Source organism: Tachysurus fulvidraco, chromosome 14 (assembly GCF_022655615.1).
Source record: "Tachysurus fulvidraco isolate hzauxx_2018 chromosome 14, HZAU_PFXX_2.0, whole genome shotgun sequence".
Taxonomy (NCBI): domain Eukaryota; kingdom Metazoa; phylum Chordata; class Actinopteri; order Siluriformes; family Bagridae; genus Tachysurus; species Tachysurus fulvidraco.
Window position 1 is genome coordinate 20,965,157 of NC_062531.1, and position 20,024 is coordinate 20,985,180.

Consider the following 20,024-nt stretch of genomic DNA (forward strand, 5'->3'; position numbering starts at 1 on the left):
TACATAAAATGACTTTTTTTTTTTTTTTTTAACTTGTTTCCATGCATGATATTGGATGTACTGTGTGATCTCATATACATATGAATCAAGCCATTAAAATATTGTATTACGTTGAGCTGGGGTTCACACCTTTGTACACATTACTCATGTTCTGTTTAGCAGAATCACACAGCCTGCACCTAACACATGGTGTGTTTTTTTTTTCTTTTACATAACCGAATAAAACATATTTTTGTCATGAAATATGTTTTATTGTCATGTCTAATTGCGATGCACTGTTTTACAATTCAGTTGCCACTCCATTATCATAAATATCCATTCTTTGCCATTTTGTATTTTTCATGTATCACGTTAAAGGTAGAGTCCTCAGGCATTGTTTATTTTCTTTCTCATTTTCTTTCCTTCGTTCTTTTTTCCCCCTCCCTTCCATATTGGTATCCAATAAACTAATCAGATTGATCACCTGAATGCTTTGACAAATTCATATCCATTGAATTAACTAAGGTTGTAACTGTTAAAAAATAAAACACACACGCAATAAGAGATGTGAAGAAGTTGCGGAATCTACCTTTGGAAATATTTATGTCACTATATTTATGTCCCGTTCCTGTTGAACAATATCAAAACAGATGAATGTTTTTCATTGTATGTAGCATTTCTACCTTTTTTTGTATTTATAATAAAAGTCTGAATGCTTTCAAAAAAAGTTGTTACGGATTATTAATGCAGCTGCATGTGCTTTTTATTTTATTTTATTTTGTTTAATTGAGTCATTAAATTTAGCAGATACCTACATTTAGAAACAAAGTTTAGAGATGAAATATTATTCATATTTCCATGATCATGAACACCACCTCATTACAACTGATTATAGCCTGTTCTATACTATTTTATAATGTAAAGCATATTGTCGAATAATTCTTTACAGACATTTTAAAATACTGCTGCGGTCTGGTTAAAATGGTGTCCATGCACGAATCTGTAATTCCCAGGGTGCAGCCCCTTGGTCTTAGTGGGATTCCTTTTTTCTCTGAACAGCTTCTTAACCAGCCTGGGCTGCCAAAACTGCATCGACTACTTCACATCGCAGGGCCTCCAGAGTGTGTACCACCTGCAAACCCTCTCCATGGAGGTAAACAAAACCACAATCACCTGTGACACTCGAGTCCGCTAGCTGACGCCAGTTGAGAATTGAATTCACTGCGCACTGGAAATAAAAGTTTTTTTTTTTTTTTTTTAAATATCATGAACATGATTCCAGCTAACATGAAAATCCACTAATAGAAAAGTGCAAGAAATCAGGCACGAGTCTTGGTTTTGTAGTAAAGTAAAGTGTTACTGTTTTTGGTAAGGAACACGCATCAATGCACCAAACCTTAGGAAAGCTTACAGGAACTGGATAAAGCAGCCATCAACAAGATAGTACTAATTTAGAAAGCACAAGAACCCAATGTGTACTCAGACATGGAAGGCTGGACAATGTTTCTATATAAATATCATGACGTACTAGTATCAACATGCAGTTTTATACGTACCAGGAGAGCGAATAGACGTTAAACCATCCCTTTGTTAATTACTCTCGTGTATTATACGCTATACTTTATTATAGATAGGACGTACGGTGGCCCTTGTTTGTACTTTACTAGCAATACTTCAGCAAGTTCACATATTGTGATACATAAACAATATCTTTGATTGTGTAGATGTTTTCAAGTATTGGGTTATGACAATTATATTTTTTTGCCCACCCCTATAGAACAACCAAGTCTACAGGATTTGTGTTAAGTGGACTGTAAATAAAATGCCCAGTGGGTCAAACTTCAGTAGATTGTATTCGGTTTATAGGAGCTATGAGGAGAAAAGCTGAAAAAAAAAAGGAAAACATGAACAAGTGAGACCTTAAAACTAAGGTGAAGCTAACTCCTTTGTGTTTACTCCTTAGGATCTTGGAGCTCTTAAGATCCCAGAGCAGTTCCGTCTGGCCATCTGGAGAGGCCTCCAGGACATGAAGCAGGGCCATGATTACGGACAGCAGCTCATTCGCTCCAGCAGTAACATGGCCACCATGGCAATCGGGCCTGGAGGTGAACTGCAGCGGCAGCGTGTCATGGAGGCAGTGCACTTTCGTGTGCGCCACACCATCACCATCCCCAACCGCAGCAACACAGCCGGAGCAGACGAGTGGCCCGACTTCGGCTTCGACATGCCCGACTGCAAGACTCGGAAAAACTCCATTAAGGAAGAGTTTGCTGAGAGCGACATGCACTGAGATGTCTTCATAACGCTCTCTCAGAGACCCTGCCAGTTTTGCTGCTTTACTTTTTTCTGGTCATTTCTTTCTTTCTTTCTTTCTTTCTGAAATGTACAGTTCTATCTTGGTATCTTTTTTTTTTTTTTAAGAAGTTCCTTTCAAACCTTTTTTCTTCCTTTTTCTAACATGTAAATGCGACAGGAAACTCCTCCCAGAATTTTTGTTAATGTATAACTTGCATTTTTATAAATGATATCATCTACACTGTACAGAGTAACTCACGTTAAGGGACACAGTAAATATGTTAGGACTGTATTATAACAAGAACAGAGCTCAGTGAATGTAGACAACCTTAACAAAATTACAATTACAACAAAACCACAGGAAGAGCTTTTTTTTGTTTGTTTGTTTGTTTGTATAGCATCATGTTATGTCTAGATTTTGAATGTTTTTCTATGTGCAGTGGAAAGAAATCCTCACAGTAATTTAATCATACCTTAGATTAGGAAGGAATTTAAAGGGCTCCTTAGTAAGATACATTTGACAATAGTGACTCTATAACAGTGTCATATTAAATCTTTCATTTCTTAAGTATTTGAAACACAATCTGTCAGTAAAATGAGGCGACTATCAGACGTCCAGCTCTGTTTAGCTTCATGTCAAGATAATAAATTGTAAAACTTTGTAAAGGAAATCAGATCGGTCTCATATCAAACCTAGTATTAGTGAGTGTTATGTTGTTTACTTGGCATAAAATGTACATTGCGAGACACTGGAGCATTACATGAGTTAGCTTTTGCTAAAGCGTTAACTCTTGATAAGAAAATATCCCTGTATTGTGTGGTATTAGCCTTGCAGGACAAGGTTTTATTTATCATGCCAAACCATTTCTCCATCGTTTAAACTCGAATTCATTTTAATTGGCTGAAACTATTGAAAATATTTTTTCACCAGAACGGCGAAATGGCATGGTTTGTGTTTTTGTTCCTAACACTGCGGCAAACAGAATTATTGTAATGTTAATGTACTGCTTCCATTAGATGAACACAGAATAAGATCCTTCTTAACTGTGCAGTTTTAAGAAATATTTTTAGAGGTTTTGCTACAGTACCTGAATAATTAAATCGCTGCACTGCCGCTGCAGTGTTACATCATTTAACACCGCCTTGTTTGTAAATGTATAGTATTAAGTAGATCTCGTGATACTGGATTGTCATTTTTTTCTTACTCTTTCACCTTATTGTATATACGTTTGGTTACAAACAGGCAGTTGTGAGACATTTTCAAATCGCATTTACTTTCTCCTCGAGAATGTAACCAACTAAATGCACATACGCATTGTAAAGTAAAGTAAAGACTGAAAAAGAAGCTTCACAAATCTGATCAAATCTCAGTTAATATTCATCAGTTATCCTGTTTCACTAACGCCTGAGTGCTCAAGGCTTTTGCAGTCGGCGCTAACTAATCTCCACTTCAGAAAGCACTTTATTGCTTTTGTATATTGTAAACACTGTAATATTTTGATTGTGATCAGTATTATGTCAGGATATTCATACAAGATTTTATGAATGGTTTAAAGTTGAGATCTTTAAAAAAATAAAGAATTTTTTTTTTGTTCACTTCTGCATTCATGAGATTTTTTATGTTCAAAATTGTGTACGGTGATTTTTTTTATTCTTATTAATATTAAAGTGTGTATTATAGTAATTAGATCTATTGTCATTAATATCAACCTAGGGCATTTCAAACCGCTCTGATTGTTTTTATTTTTTGTTTGTTTTGTTTGTTTGTTTTTTGTCCAGAAGAAATGAACTTTTGGGTGGGCTTTAATTTTAGAGATAATGATGTCAGCAATAAACTGTAACACAGAGAAAAAAAAGAGGCCCCTTTCAAATGTATTGGCTTTATTCATTCAGGAGAACATCAACCAACAAGACTGAGAATAGTATATTTAGATGATGTTCTTTTAGCACCGGAAAAACAGTTAATGAGCGAAATATCACAGGAAAACCCATCAGCACTCGACTTTACTATTTAACTATACAAAATTGTTTCTTATTTCTTGTTGATTCACCTGTTATAATTCATTTTAACCTTTGTTGTCTCTGATTCCTTTACATAAGAAAAGCTGGTACATTTATCCACATGATATCATGAACACATCTAATGCTTTTATAGCTTAACCCATTCAGTTAATCTTCAGAAACTATAGATTTGACAGTGAAACAGAAATGGGATGTAGTTAAGCAGTAAGGATATCTGTAAATCAAGACCTGAAGGTGAGTCTTAGGAGTTTATGGGGAGAAGTACATGCATGTGCACCTGCAATACATTCAATCCAAGACTGGATAATAATATTTGTAATTATTTAGATTTATGCCATTTGGCAGATGGCGTTTATACAATTGAGGGTAACCTGAAAGTGGTAGCTTGGTGGACCTGGGATTTAAACTCATAACCTTCTGATTAGTAAACCAGCACCATCAACACACACACACACACACACACACACACACACACACACACACACACACACACACACACACACACACACAAAACTATAGCCATTTAATAGCAGCTGGGTTAAAAGTAAATACCCTAAATATTAACTATATATATATAGTTACAACAGTAATACAACAGTAACCTTAAGCACCCAGCCAAGACAGTACTGGGATTTGAACACATGTTCTCCTGCCCTATAATTCACATCCATTTAATTTAATGAATGAGTTGATTCAGTGGTAGAAGAGGTTGAAACAGTGCATGCAAGTTGAGATAGTTGTAGTGTCTGTCATGATTGTGTCCCTGAGCAAAACCGTTCAACAACGATGCATGTATTTTTTTTAGATTTATTTTTGTAAATACATCAGCCAAATAAGCAAAATTACTGGACGATGTGTTATTTTATACATTGTTCTATGTTACAGTATTTAACCACATACATGTTTTCCATATGTTTACTGTAATATTTTACTTTACTTCACTGTTGCGTGTACAGTACGGTATATATATTTTTTTAACTGCATGGATACTACAGCATGTACTAGTCTATGAAAAGAAGGATTCAGTCTTCAATGAATTAACATTATGTTCATAGAGCATGAGACCGGTATGAGTGTTTTGATTTATAATGCTGTTATACAATACGGTGTAATATCATAAAGGCACGAATTCATTCCGGAAACTCATGAACTCATAGTGAGGAATGTTGGATCTGTAAGGACAAGTCTTGTGCCGGATGAGGGCAGTGAAAGTCATCTTGTCTCACCTGGATACTGAGAATATTCACTTTTAACCTAGTTTAGTAACAAACAGGATGTGGTAGCTCAGTGGTTAAGATGTTTGACAACTGATCGGAAGGTCGTGGGTTCATATCCCAGGTCCACCAAGCTGCTGCTGCTGGGCCCCTGAGCAAGGCCCATAACCCTCAATTGCTCTGCTGTATAAATTTAAATAAAAATTAAGGGTTTCTTTATAAATCTCAGAAATGTAAACAGAAACTGACATACTCTACAAATGAATTACACTACACTGCTATATTATATTTGATGTTTAAATCATACTAATTTAGTGACATCATACAACAAACAAAAAAAAAATTCATCAATTTGCCCCACAACAAGGCTGCCTTTATTTAAATGCACTTGTGCTCCTTGGTCTGTACACGACGGTTCGAATGCGCCCTCTAGTGGCAGAACTAATGAACCGAGTCTGATGAATCGTTCATTATGTTGGCTTTGTAGAACCCAGCATTCTGTTTTCCGTTATAAGCTTATAATTATTATTAAATTTATCAAGAGTAACTCCTCCTAGGGCTTTCGAGCCACATGCACCAAATTCAGATATGTTGTAGAGCCTGGTCTGAAGTTTTATGCTATTACTTTTCTAAGCGATCCGAGTACCGGCAGTTACAGTGGCCTTTTTTCCCCCCATAGACTGCCATTATAAATTTTGGAGGTTTATAACTCGGCAAGCTTTCGAACAATCTACACCAAACTCAGCCAGCTCCTTCAGGGTGATACTCTGAACAAAGTTTTACAGCCCCCACAGCCCCGCCCACAAAATATGCAAAATCAAAAAACGTTTTACAACATAGACATGTGACATATCAAAACACCCATAACAATGAGGGGAACGTCCTCACGGGTATTCTGATGACGTCACGTGACGTCACCTGAAAATAAAAAAATGAACAACAGGGACATGTGACATATCAAAACACCCAGAACAATGAGTGGAACGTCCTGACGGGTATTCTGATGACGTCACATGATGTCACCTGAAAATAAAAAAATGCAGAACACGGACATGTGACATATCAAAACACTCAGAACAATGAGTGGAACGTCCTCACGGGTATTCTGATGACGTCACGTGACGTCACGTGAAAAAAAATAATTAGCACAACATAGACATGTGACATATCAAAACACACAGTCCCAATGTGGGGAACTTCCTCAAGAGTATTCGGATGACATCACATGCTCGTCTCCACTTACCTCAAAATGTTTTGGTACCCTAGCTTTCTGTCCACTTGCTTCCAAAAGTAACACTAACCCTTATGTCCATTCGCCTCCAAAAAGCACCGGCCTTTGCGAATACTTTGTCAAAGCCAACATCAAAGTTTGTTGCGACGAACTTTACAAATCTAGTTATGTATTGATTCACTTAAACAATGATTCTATTAAACAAGCTTCATTTCTTACCTTACCACTGTCTTGTTTTATTTCTGATAGACTACAACGGTGATAATAACCTTATAATATTTGGATCATTTAAGTTTTTGGTGTCATTATTATCATTATATATAGATCCATTAAATCTATCTTTAGATTATATGTGGTGTGTATTATAGTATGGATTAGACTCAACTTTCAGTTTGTTTTGTCTACAATTAACCAATAACGTCTAGCACATCTGACACATTACAATAAAAACAGCAGGCCAAAAATAAACAAACCAATGCACTTAATGCTGGGAAAAATCAAAACATTAAAAAAACTGTATTGATGGGTAGCAGAGTGGGAAGCAGGTAATACTAACAAATCACAAATGCACTATTTTCCCTGACTGTGCATTGGCCTGTGTTAGGTATATGTTCTTCCTGTGTCTGTCTTCTCTAAATTTAATCCCACTCACAGAAGAACCACCTACATGGAGAGCATGCTAAGCTTCACACAGACAGTAAAAGTGAGCTCAGATAAAACCAAGGATCCTAAAGCATATCAAAAATAACTGTGTGTGTGTGTGTGTGTGTGTGTGTGTGTGTGTGTGTGTGTGTGTGTGTGTGTGTGTGTGTGTGTGTGTGTGTGTCAAAGCCTACATTGCTCACATTCTGCCCCACAGGAAAACATAGTAATAGAAACAGGGAGGTTGGTTGACTAGAAGATCCAGAGTTCTCTGTGATCTATTGCTTCAGTCTGGAATGAGCTTCGCCTTGGCGGAAATACTGACGTGTTCACAGCAGAGTAGCGCGAGCGGCGGACAGGCAGCCGAGAGTGACACAGCGGCAGCATCCGGATAGAAAAGGTACTTTATTCTTTCTGATTTTATGCCAAATTCGGGTAAATAACACAGCGTTTGCCGTGCCTTTTAGTATGCCTCTATAAGCAGGATTATTTCTGATTTAAATATAGAGTATACTGGACTATACTTAGGTTTCTAACCTCCTCTCGTGCGATTTTTACCGGAAGTGAGTTGTCCGGTTTTATTGCCTTCATGGCTGGTCATTGTAGTTCTTATCCAAACATATAACGACGTTTAAGATCAAATTATGAAATGTCATCGGTGTGAAACACTTTAGACAGAATACTCGAATGTGTGGTACTGTATAAAGCGTATCGTAGTGCAGCAGCAAAGTGTTTGGTGTTGTTTTAATAATAATATAATTTAAAAAAAAACTACAAATCCCAGTTTGGGTTTTAAACCTCTATAAAAAGGAAAGGAAAAGGGGGAAAAAAGAGCTGGTTAGTGCTATCAAACGAACAAGCGCGTATAAGTTATTGTATTCATCCAGCTGGTTATATTGATGTTTTGTAAATAAACGTTTTAGATTCTTTTATCGTGTGTTATGTCATTAAAATGAAGACGACGGTTTATGGTGTGTGACAGTTGGCTGTAATAAAGTGGACTGTGAGTTAGCTAGCATAGTTAGCATAGTTAGCTAGCTGATGCTATTACTAAAGAACCCGGGTTTCTTTTAAATGTCCTCGGCTCCGTCGATTCGCTTTTTAATGGCTAAACATTTTACAGCATCTTTAAAATATACTTGACGTATTCGGTATTAAGATGTAGCTATATAATGACTTCCCATTAACACCAACATTAGGCGTTAGCTATCTGAGCTAGCAGGCTACACTTGCACAATGCTAGCTCGTATAGCCGTGTACCTGCGTCAGACACAACGCGTTATTGATTTCTGAAGGTCGTGATTTAGGCAATCAGATTCTTTATCGCTTTAACGGTGACTCGTTGTGTCGTCGTTAAAGCCTGAACAAAATGATGCAGCTGTGATGGTTCTGGTTTAGAGCAAAGTTCTGAATCCAATCAGAAACTGTTGTACTGCGATACCGAGACATTCACAGGATACACGTTTGCTAATAAAAAACAACAATAAATCCATTAAAAAAAAGCCAAATGCAAGTGAAATAGGAGTTAAGTTTCTTGTACTTGACTCTCATCCCTTTTGTGGTCGACTCCGAGTCCCTAAAATGTCAATCAGATTTCTCAAGATTCTCCAGAATGCATTCATTTACAGCATTTGGCAGACGCCTTTATCCAGAGCGACTTTTATTATCTCATTTTTTTTGAGCTGAGCAATTAAGGGTTAAGCAATTAATCTGAGCAATTAAGGGTTAAGGGCCTTACTCAGGGGCCCAACAGTGGCAGCTTGGTGGACCTGGGATCAAACTCACAACCTTCCGATTTGGTAGCCCAACACCTTAACCACTAGGCTATCACATGCCCTAGACTAGCGTGTGTTTCTCTGTACATAGGAACACAACAGCACTGAAAATCCACTGCTGTTGGTAACTCAATACATTGCTAGCTCTGTTGCTGCTTCTAGCACCTTCATAATTGCATCATACACAACAGTAAACAAATCCACAACAGCATGACATTGCTGAATGGAATTAAACCAAAGTTTAATTAGTCCCAAATCTGCTCTCTCTTTCAGATTGTAACAATAACATAAGCGTAAGTGATTTTATGGTAAAGCAATTTCCAAAATTACATTAACAAAAAAAAAAGTAGTATAATTAAAGGTGACTGACTGTCTGTCTGTTTATTTATCTAGTTACCTATCTTAAAAATGTTATCCGCCAACTTGTGTGTTTTAAAATGGACGAATAACACAGCGATAATCTGAAACGCTAATGTTTTTGGAGCAGGAAATCGTACCGTAAAAACGAACAGCTGCAACTGATACAATTTGTATCAGAATTATTTTATTTATTTTTTTCAAGGTTTTACAAGGGAGTTATACTAGTACGTCTGCGATCTGCGTGTTCCCAATGAAGGCAAAATTGGCTGGAAATGTCAGAATATCTACTTTCAAGGTTTTCTCTGTGACTCCCAAGGAATCATTATAATTTCAGTTTTATGGAATTCTTTGTGAAGCTTATGTATTAATGTGTTATGTAAGAAATAAAACATTTGGCGGAGTATCGTTACACAAATTGTGGGACGTGGCTGAACGCAAAGCCGAGTCACTGTTACCACCTCCAAGTTAATTATGTTCCATTAACAGCAATTCCTGAAGTGCTTTATTCCTTTTATCTGTTTGTTGTTGTTGTTTTTTTTTTGTTATTGGTTTACGTGAAGTGTTTGCCATACAAATCCCTGTTGTAGTTCTCACTACAGAAACTATATCATAGCAGGTGCGTTAATATAAACATGGCAGCTCGAGCCACTGTCAAGTCTGTTCTTATAGATAATATATAAGCTTCTGAATGCCACCTAACCCTGATATTACCAGAAACATCTACACTCTGAAGATTGTCCCTGTATCTGCTAGGCTCACTGGTGGTGATTTGTAATTTGCATGCTAATTTAAGTCCAGGCTGTGCTTCCAGACTGTTTTGTTTATTGCCCTTCCTCGTAAGAAGAGCACACTATTTTAGCCTTAAATTAGTTATGTTGCCTTGTGCTGCAGCTGTGACACATTAATCCAGATGTTGAATCTGCTTTGTATTCAGATAGAATGTCAGAAGGAGACAGTTCTGCTGAAACCATCCATGGGAAACCATCCGTCATAGCAAGCTTCTTCACACGTCTTGGACAGGTGAGTGTGCTCCCCAAAATAATAGGATAAGGAAACTCTATTAGTCATTGTTCTTTATGTGTAGATTTATATTAGGTGTCGAATCAGATCACCTTTTAAGTCAGACACCGGTAATCTACAGCCTGACAGATCGTCAAGGCAACTTTTTAAATGAACCCATTTGTCGCATTCATTCTGCTGTGTTACATTTATCAGATAGATGGTGCTGTCACACTAGGACTACAGTAGGTGTTGAATCAAACAGATTCGGCTCCACATACGCACGTGATCAAACATTTTCTCTAATGCGCTGCAATAAATGCCGCTTCTGATCACAGTTAACCTTTTTAACAACAAAATCCCATATGATCTATGTTTTGCCTGCTCTGTCTACGTAATACAGATATTTAACGACAACCTTTAAATGTGTAGCCCCTGCTTCAAAAAGCTTAGTAACAGTTTAATTAAGTTTGTAAGTTGTTTTTTAACCACTCACACTCACTCACTCACTCACACACACTGTATCTGTTGTAGATCTACCAGTCATGGTTGGACAAGTCGACTCCGTTCTCAGCAGTACGGTGGGCGGTCACGCTTATCCTTACAGCAATATACATGATCAGAGTGTATATACTACAGGTAAGTAGTATCACACAGATCATATCCCCCATTTAAAATTACTTCACATTTTAACGTCACAATTTTTTGGAGCTGTACATCCCCTCATGGTGAATGCATTGATGCATGACATTGTGGGCACTGATAAAAATGGCACACTAGTTCGGTTACTTATTCAGAGTATTAAAAATGTACAAAGCTGTATTGAATTGACTCAATTAGACATTGAACATTTTATTTGAAAGTAACCCTCACCCCAGCGTCTTTTTTGTTAAGGTTAGTTCAAACTCTTTCAAATATTTTTGTTTGCCTGCAGAAATAAAAACTCGTATACTCGGTAGCAGTTCATTGATTTCATAAATGCAACACACTACAGGTTTTTCTATAGTTTCCATAAAGGTAAAAAACGATATATGCCATGTTATCTTCATTTTAGATGTCAAAAGGGTTTTGTGGCGCCCTGTGTTTTTTTTTTTTTTCTGTGGGAAACGGGTCCAAATGGCTCTTTGAGTGTTTAAGGTTGCCGACCCCTGGTGTAAAGGGAATCACTTCATCTTATGGCATTGGCTTGTCTGGCAGGCAGTCTTTATCAACACTAGGTCACAGAATTAAGATATCATCAGCCTACAAACTCTGTTGGGAGGAATTTTTTTTTTTCCTTTTGGTTTAAATACGTAAAACAATCCGGGACAGTAAGTGTTGCAGAATGAGGTGGGTCTTCACCTATTGATCACTTCCATGATAGGAGCCACCATCCAGGTAGGAAGCAAACCATATCCATGCTGCTCCACTAATTCCAAGACTCCTGATGGTGGACAAGAGTGTCTCGTGATTGACTACGTCAAATGCCACTGAAATTTCGGGGATTTAGTATTAGTCAGTTTAACATCAGTCAAGTCAATGGTCAAGCATTCAACATCAGTGAATATATAAGAGCGATAATAGATCATTTCAATATAGATATATCATGAGTTTTAATTGTATAGGCTTTAGAACAAAGTCATCATGTTGTGCTTGTTTGTCTCTTGTGTTTCAGGGGTGGTACATAGTCACATATGCTCTTGGAATCTACCATCTCAATCTGTTCATTGCTTTTCTTTCGCCAAAAGTGGACCCATCATTGCTGGATGACCCAGGTTAGTTGAAGCGAGGTTCCTGCTCACTTGCCTTATTGATTTTGTGCACAATTTTATACACAACACTACATTTCAATTAACGTGCATAATGCACAGTTTCGGAGAAACAACTGACCTAGATGAAAACCCACACATGGCAGTTTAATGAGCTATACTAAACACACCGACAAGATAGAGCAGGATAAGGCATGATCAGACCAGCTGCACAAAGCTCTATCAGGCCGGCTGTGTAAATCACATGTAAATATGAACCTTCAGATGTAGAAGCTGCTTGTATTTGTCTTGTTAACTTTGCAGGGGAGAAAAGAAAGCCTGGTAAAGGGTCTATTGGTTATAACATCACTGATAAGGTGAACCTACTTATCTTATTCCGCAACAGTCAACGTAACCGTAAATGGTTCAAAGTATGCTGTCGTTCTCCAATTAGAATACACAATAAAATGTTGTGTCTGCCAGTTGCTGTTGTGCAAGAGGAATAAAGCACATGCTGTTATTGTTTTATTCCTTACTTACGTGAGCACATGACAGAGCGGTGACAGAGGATATTCATGGATGGTACTGTTATGTAAAAGTGTTAGCAGGAACAACAGTTGGGTGCTTTAAGTCTTGTTTGTTCAGGTGTGTGACAAACTGGAGTCTGGAAAGTAACAGCTGGTCCGGTCGGTGAGAAATGTCCTAAATGCTGCTGGTTCAGGGGACCACTAAAACCTCAGTTGCGTCACACCGAGTTTCCTAACCTGTGTATGTTTTTTCATTTTCGTGCATCAAGCAACATCCGTGCACTTTGTGCGTCCGAGCACTTCCTCATCGAATGAACCGGGCAGAAAATTCCAAGCAAATCACGTCTTAACAATATATTCCGTTAATTCCTAGCCGTATTTGATTCAGCATGTTCTGCATTATTTTAAGAGCCGGTATTGCAATTAAAAGATGCAAAACAATTTGAAAGTATTTTTAAGATTGGGTGATGGTGAAAAGTGTGGTGAGTCTTTTGACATTAATTCTGACATGATTGTTCATCACTGTAAACACAGACACCCTGTTTAATCAGTCAGACATCTGTCTTTTTCACTTGACAGGCATACGGTTATAAGAAAAATAAACAACAGTAGGTGGCATTTATTCCTTGTACAACAGGTGTTTGCTATCGAATACAATTTTTGTATTACAGAGAGTGCGATTTTATTATTATTATTTTTTAATCATCAAAAGGTGTTACTAAAGGTAAAGGTTATGACGTGCTATAGCAGCTATAAAGACATTCTCACTCCAGTCTCTTAAAGTAGGATGTTCCTTCTTTCTCTCATTTTATAAGGCAAAAAATAATCCGATTTTAATGCTAACGAGGAACCACGAAGTGGCCTGAAAACTTTTTTAATTGAGAAAATGAACAGCTTTACCTCTGATTCCTGCAAAGTACTAGAGATTAGAGACTCTTTAAAAACGTTAAACCTTTTTTTTTTTTTTGCGGAAGGAGTCGCTACATCAACAATTGTTTTTTTGGGGTACTAAACAATATTATCCGTTTATTATTAAATTAGATTGTCATCGATATTTTTGTACTGTGGTATAATTGCATGTAATTGTTTTTATCAGCTTCTAGGTGACTTATTTTTTTTAATGTTTTTTTCCCCCCCTGTTTTTTTTTTAAATTATTATTATTTAAGATGATGGTCCATCACTTCCTACAAAGCAGAACGAGGAGTTCAGGCCGTTCATCAGAAGGCTACCGGAGTTTAAATTCTGGTGAGTTTATTTTTTATCTAAACCAGATTACACTGGATGGAGAAATTTCACTTTCTGATGTGTCTCGTATGTTGTGTCTTCTTTCTGACCTGTGCATCAGTACAGTATGTTTTCTCGCCAGTTGATTTAAAAAAAAACAAAAAACTCTTGCTTCACTTTTCAGTTTTTTAATAGAAGGTGCCTTTGATTGCTACTGATTGCTGTTGATTGCCACATTGTTTGTGCATGTTCTTAAGAATTAATGCAATATTTCAGTGTGGGGTAATACCGCTGTAAATTGCGCAGGCAACATATCCAAACATGACACTGTGCATTTAAAATTAATAAACGATGTCATGTTAAAAATTGCATACTTATTTACGATTTTAGATTGTTATGGAGTACTAAAGCTTAAAGTGTTTCCCTTTACAGTTAGCGAATGAATTTAAACCAAAGAAAGGATTTTTCTGGATTTTCTTGGTAACCATTTTTCAGTCTGCTCTGTGATTTTTTTTTTTTTTTTTTTTTTTTTATTTTTTTATTTGCTCTGCCCATGAAAGAGAAACAAGGCGTTCAGTATCACCACCGTGCATGAAATTGTTAAGGATCTCATTCAAGTGTACATCAGTGGCAACTTGGTGATCCTGGGGCTTAAACCCCCAACCTTCTGATCACTAACCCTTTGAGCAAAATATTGTTGTTCTGCTAGACAGCAGTCTCCACTACTATCATAAAAACACCACATAAGGGAATGTATTTAGCAAAGAACGGTATTCATCTTTCCTGTAGAGTTCTAGAGACTTGACGAATATGAACCAGTAATGCACTGTGGGCGGAATTGACACAAATCTGTTATTGTCAAGTGTCTACTTACTACTTATGAGTAGTCACAAGTAATTTGACGTCCGGCTTCATTTTACTAGTTACAGATTCACAGAAAAAAGAGCTGCTGCATGGCAAAACAAAAAATCCTAGCAATTCCAAGGGCCTCTGTCCTAAAGGAATTCTGGAAACCATAATTCTTTAATATCTTCTACCAGCTCTGAATCAGCTGCTGTTATAGAGATGTACTGTATTTAGTCTTGAATATTAGGTTTATTTTAATGTACTCTAAATTGAATTGCTGCACTATTTTCAGAGCTCTTGTTAGAGTAACCCAGCGTCTCGTTTTACTCAGCACTACATTAATATTGAAACAGGAGGAATGAGGAAAATGTGAAGATGTGTGAATAGTCACATTTATTCATTTCACTGCCCTATTCATCAGAAGTAACTTGCTGTTCAGTCAGAATACAGGTGAGACATCTTTGCTCAAGATTCCAGGAAGGTTTTGCTAGATGTTTGTTTTGTCATCATAGTCATTGCACCACGGATGACAACAGAAATATGTGAACTTGCACGTATCACAGATCACAGAAAGCTGGGGGGACTCTCAGCATGTGCACTTCAGACTGTCTAACATTACAGCTGACTTCAATTTATCCACCACTATAACTATATAAAAAAAACCCCACTAAAATATTTTCTTTTTTCAAGAAACTTCAGTTGCTTGCTTAAATGACTACAAACCAGTGTCATCACTCTAGCACTCATGAAGTGCTTTGAGAGTTTGATAAAAACACACGTTCTCGCCAACATAGCTCTCGACACCTTACAATAGAGAGTCTCAACAGTCTTACAAATGATGATCTCCTACTTGGAGATCTATTTCACAAGGCTATTCAGTGGTTATAGTCACTCTCTGCTACAATCAGCGCTTCCAATATTACACTGAGCTACCTCGACTTGCCCTGTCTTCTATCCTCTGCAACTGGATCCAGAACTTGAAAGCACGAGATGGTCCACCTTGGCAAGTAGATCTCTGACACTCATCACGAATACAGGCATCCCAAAAAGATTTGTTTCAGCCTGAGGTTCTTCAGACATTCAATCCAAGATCTTACAGAGAACACTAACATTAAATTTGCAGATGATCACCGGTAATGAAGAGACATCGCACACCCCTGCTGATCGGAGATGGAAAGAGTGAGTAACCACAAGTTCCTGGGTGACCGTGTAAATGAGAACCTATCCTGGCAGAGGCTGTAATTCCTGAAGAGTTTGACACGTCATCGGGGATCGTGAAAAGCTTGTATATGTGTACAGTGGAGAGCATCCTAACCTGCTGCTTAGCTGTGGTGCCTGATCACGACAACCCAGAAACTCATAGGGACAGATCTCATCTCCCTGTGGATGGGCTAACAGCTGAGGATCCCTCTCATCCACTCGCTGTTTACACTTATGAAGTCTGCTAAAGGCTAAAGAAGCTTTAAAGCCAGAATATCCAGGTCTCTCTGCCACTCTTACGTCTTTGTTTCACACAGACATGTTCAAAATACATACACATAGAGTAAAGTAATAAGACAGCAAGGCCAGATATTTTATCATTTCAGCTATACACTGAAGACAAAGACCGTAGATTAGAATTTCAGCTTTAATTTCCTGTTTTTTTTTTTTGTTGTTTTGGTTTTTTTTTTATCTCTTTGTTAAATAGCTTACCCCTCGGCATCTTTCATTTGAACCCATACCCTTTTCAAGCCTGTCTACTCTTGGTTTAAGCCCCTGGTTTCACTTTAGTTTTTTTTTTTGTTTGTTTTTTTTTTTGTTTTTTGTTAAAATATATAAACCAACTTGAAGAGCAGAGAGATGTTTATATGAAAGTTATTTGATCGAAATGAATGAGGTCAGGGGTGACCGTGTGACTTTCTTTTAAAATTTAAGAAAGATCAAACCTAGTTAGTGGCTGAGAACAGCATATATGACAACCTGAGTATAAAATAGACTATATGTTTATTAACCACAGGGAAGTCATGGACATTTCTTCACTGTTTTAGTATGAAAAAATGTCCTGAAATGCACTTAACAAGTGTGTGAAATCATTTGAGTGACAAGTAAAAAGACAGAAGTGCATTTGCTCAACAGGTCAGTTGTGGCTTTGTTTATAATTTCAGAAAACCACTAGTCTTATAAAATGATTTTGGCTGAGGAAAGTAGTGTTTGATTAGAGCTGGTTTTTAAAACTTTCCAATGAGCTCCAATTTTTTAGGGGCAAATAAACCCATACATGCATGCACACATACAGTATATACCTACATACATAGAGTATAGTACGTACTTGCATACATACAGTACATACATACAGTAGATACTTACATACCCCACAGACTAACCTGCAGAAACCAAGAATGAGCATAAATGATCAAAAATAATTATCAAAATGAGCATAAATTATTAAACTGGATATGATCTGGTTTATTTATAACATGTTGCCTCAAGAAATGCAAGAGAATTCAAAAGCTTGAATCATATTTTAGAAAGAAAAGTGTTCAGAAACGCCGTGTTCCCCTTTTATTTAAAGACTTAACTTACCCTTCAATCGAAGGTGTAATTCTGAAGTACTGAAAAACTTTGAAAAGATTTTTAAGAGAGAATTTGCTAAATATTTTTACACGGCTCTGTGGTATTTTAGTTCTTTCTATATCATTTAACAATCGTCTGTATATTGTCCATATATTTTCTCACTAATTAGCCCAAGACTTTAGATGCTGCTAAATCAGTCTTTTTCAGATTATTCTGCCGTCCATGTACGTCATAACCATTACGATTATTCTTATTCATGGGCTCCCAAATGGCACATTTTCAGCTGGGGATTATATCAGTGGTCAGTGGGGATCATATCCCATAATAATGTGTATTCTTGTTTGTTGATTCAGGCATTCTGCGACGAAAGGCATCATCGTCGCTATGATTTGCACGTTCTTTGAAGCATTCAACGTGCCAGTTTTCTGGCCAATCCTTGTCATGTACTTCATCATGCTCTTCTGCATCACCATGAAGCGTCAGATCAAGGTTTGTCCCAATTCATACTTGTCAAGTAGGATGCATTCACTCTGTTTTAGGTTTTACAGTAACTGTCAAAGTTCTTTTGTTTGACTGCTGATCTTTTTCTCTTTCTGTCCACAGCATATGGTTAAATATAGGTACCTGCCCTTCACACATGGGAAGAGGACATACAGAGGCAAGGACGACACAGGGAAAGCTTTTGCTAGTTAAAATCCCTCCTTTTCCCTTCAGTCTAATTAAAGTTATTGATGAAGAATGGTGCGTACAGGGGTTGAAGTTTTGTACGTTTTTTTTTTGTTTTTGTTTTTTTGGTTTGTGGGGATGCAAAAAAAAAGAAAGAAAAAAAGTAGGCTTATCGAAAAAGAGTTTTGATCCATGATGACAGTGTTGGCTGATTATTGCTGCCTTTGAATTGAAAACGCATGAAGTTTTAAGTTCTTGCAAAGATTCACACTAAAGTGTGACGAATGCGTGCGGTGCCTATTGTCTTGTGTACCCAGACTTGAGTTTGATAGCGAGGAGGAAAACCCGAGCATATTCACACTGTGCTATGATGATGCTAATGCTAAAAAGTGAGCCCTCCAGCTTGGGCTTTTTCATCAGCATTCGCCTTTCGAGTAATACTAGAAACCATAGGATCTGATTTCATTAATCATTAGGTGATCATTATGTAGAAATTATAGATCATCAAAAAAAAAAAAAAAGGGTCAGATCTTCATCAGCCTCCAAAAATCTGTCATTAAAAACCTGATTATTCATACGCAGTTGCACTGAAGTACTTTCTCTTAGCACTCTTCACTGAAATAAACAACAGATTCAGTATTTAGATGTAAAACAGCAAGATGCTTCGATGCTAGTGCCCAACATATTCACCACATGTGATCCGCCGCCTTTCTTGAATGTGCATTCTCTAGTTTTCTTTTTGTATATATACTTTGTGCCTAGTAAAATCATTTCTAGCAGCTTGTAATTTATTAACTAGTTATATCTTAAATCCCCCTGATCATTAAGTTGAACTGTATTTTGATGCTTCAGTAGATCTTAGCTGTACATTGTAATAGTTATATCATTCCAAACAAAACCTTTTTTCTCTCTCTCTTCTTTTTCAGAGGAAACATAAGAGTCTTGAGGGCTTTAAAATGTAAGAAATGGATGAAGAGAGTTGACATTTATTCTTTTAATTTACATTGTTCTGGACCCTAACTGCTAACATAGAGAGAGGTTTTTTTCAGCACTGTAGGTGAGGATCAAAACGTTTTTTCCTATTAATGTGCATAATGTTTTATGGGGGTTTATATATAAATATATGTATATTTTAAAAGGTAAATTGAGATTATTTTGAATGTCCTTTTTTTTCTTCTTTCTTTAGACATGTGATTCCAGGTGTTAATTTTGACATTAAATTAAAATACATAAATTGAATACTAGATCTGTACATTTCTCATTAAAGGCATTGCATGTCTTTGGTTTACTTGTGTTACTGTTCAAAAGAAAATGATTTTAATAACTACACTGTAAATTTTTCACTCCAAATGCTATTAAAAGACAGTGTCCCTTCAAGTATTGAGTTTCTTTTCCTTTGTTTTCATGTTAAAGCTAAACATTTTTTTTAAGGTGCAAGATAGTAAATGACCAAAGCTAAGCTAGCGCAGTATTGCTGCATTATTTATTATTGGAATTATGGAATGGTCAATGGAATTAGTCATTGTTATTCTTAATCGTTCAAATAATTATGGGTCTACATTATGTCTTGTATGGTTTAGTCGGAGTGTTTATGATTTGCTTGCTTGAACACTTGATTTGTTATGTCCGTAATATGGCCACCGGATCCACAACCAGGGGCAGCTCTTCAACACTGGATGACTTCTTTTGCAGACATGCCCATAGGTGTAACACTTACTCATACAATGATCATACAGGAAACAGCCCTCAGTAATGATTGACGTTATCTTTGGAAACTTCTCACTAAGTTGGGCTTCGGTTCTGACTGACTGGATACCCTGGAAGGTATGGAAAAAGGGTTGTGATTTGTGTCACCATTCCTAACACACGGATTACATTACGCAGCTTCTGTTATTCAGCGCTTTGTGTAGCTACGTGCAAGCCTATGGTCACTATTTACCAGGCTAAGCAATTTGTAAGCATG

General features: G+C 37.0%; 2 protein-coding genes across 11 annotated transcripts in view; both read left to right on the forward strand.

The window, feature by feature from the left end:
• The window catches only part of tp73 (tumor protein p73), a 32,491-nt gene extending 28,621 nt beyond the window's left edge, over window positions 1-3,870 (forward strand). For 4 of the 6 annotated variants that reach the window (XM_047823087.1, XM_027166899.2, XM_027166896.2 and 1 more), the window contains 2 exons: window positions 1,039-1,132; window positions 1,943-3,870. In XM_047823087.1, the coding sequence (XP_047679043.1) occupies window positions 1,039-1,132; window positions 1,943-2,269 (421 nt within the window). In that variant the 3' untranslated portion in view covers window positions 2,270-3,870. Of the gene's footprint in view, window positions 1-992; window positions 1,133-1,942 lie in introns of all 6 variants that reach the window. The other 2 variants (XM_047823088.1, XM_047823089.1) reach the window with 1 other exon arrangement.
• Window positions 3,871-7,627: 3,757 nt separating this feature from the next.
• On the forward strand, window positions 7,628-19,438 carry rer1 (retention in endoplasmic reticulum sorting receptor 1). 5 transcript variants are annotated; one of them, XM_027167274.2, is made up of 8 exons: window positions 7,628-7,783; window positions 10,453-10,538; window positions 11,052-11,156; window positions 12,172-12,271; window positions 13,939-14,017; window positions 17,749-17,884; window positions 17,999-18,053; window positions 18,988-19,438. In XM_027167274.2, the coding sequence occupies exons 2-8, from the start codon at window positions 10,458-10,460 to the stop codon at window positions 18,996-18,998; spliced, it is 567 nt and encodes a 188-aa protein (XP_027023075.1). In that variant the 5' UTR covers window positions 7,628-7,783; window positions 10,453-10,457; the 3' UTR covers window positions 18,999-19,438. The 5 variants fall into 5 exon arrangements, 4 of the variants coding, with proteins under 4 accessions (XP_027023075.1, XP_027023073.1, XP_027023074.1 ...); XM_027167272.2 differs by having other exon boundaries at window positions 17,999-19,438; XM_027167273.2 differs by having other exon boundaries at window positions 7,662-7,783; window positions 10,457-10,538; window positions 17,999-19,438.
• Window positions 19,439-20,024: the final 586 nt, after the last annotated feature.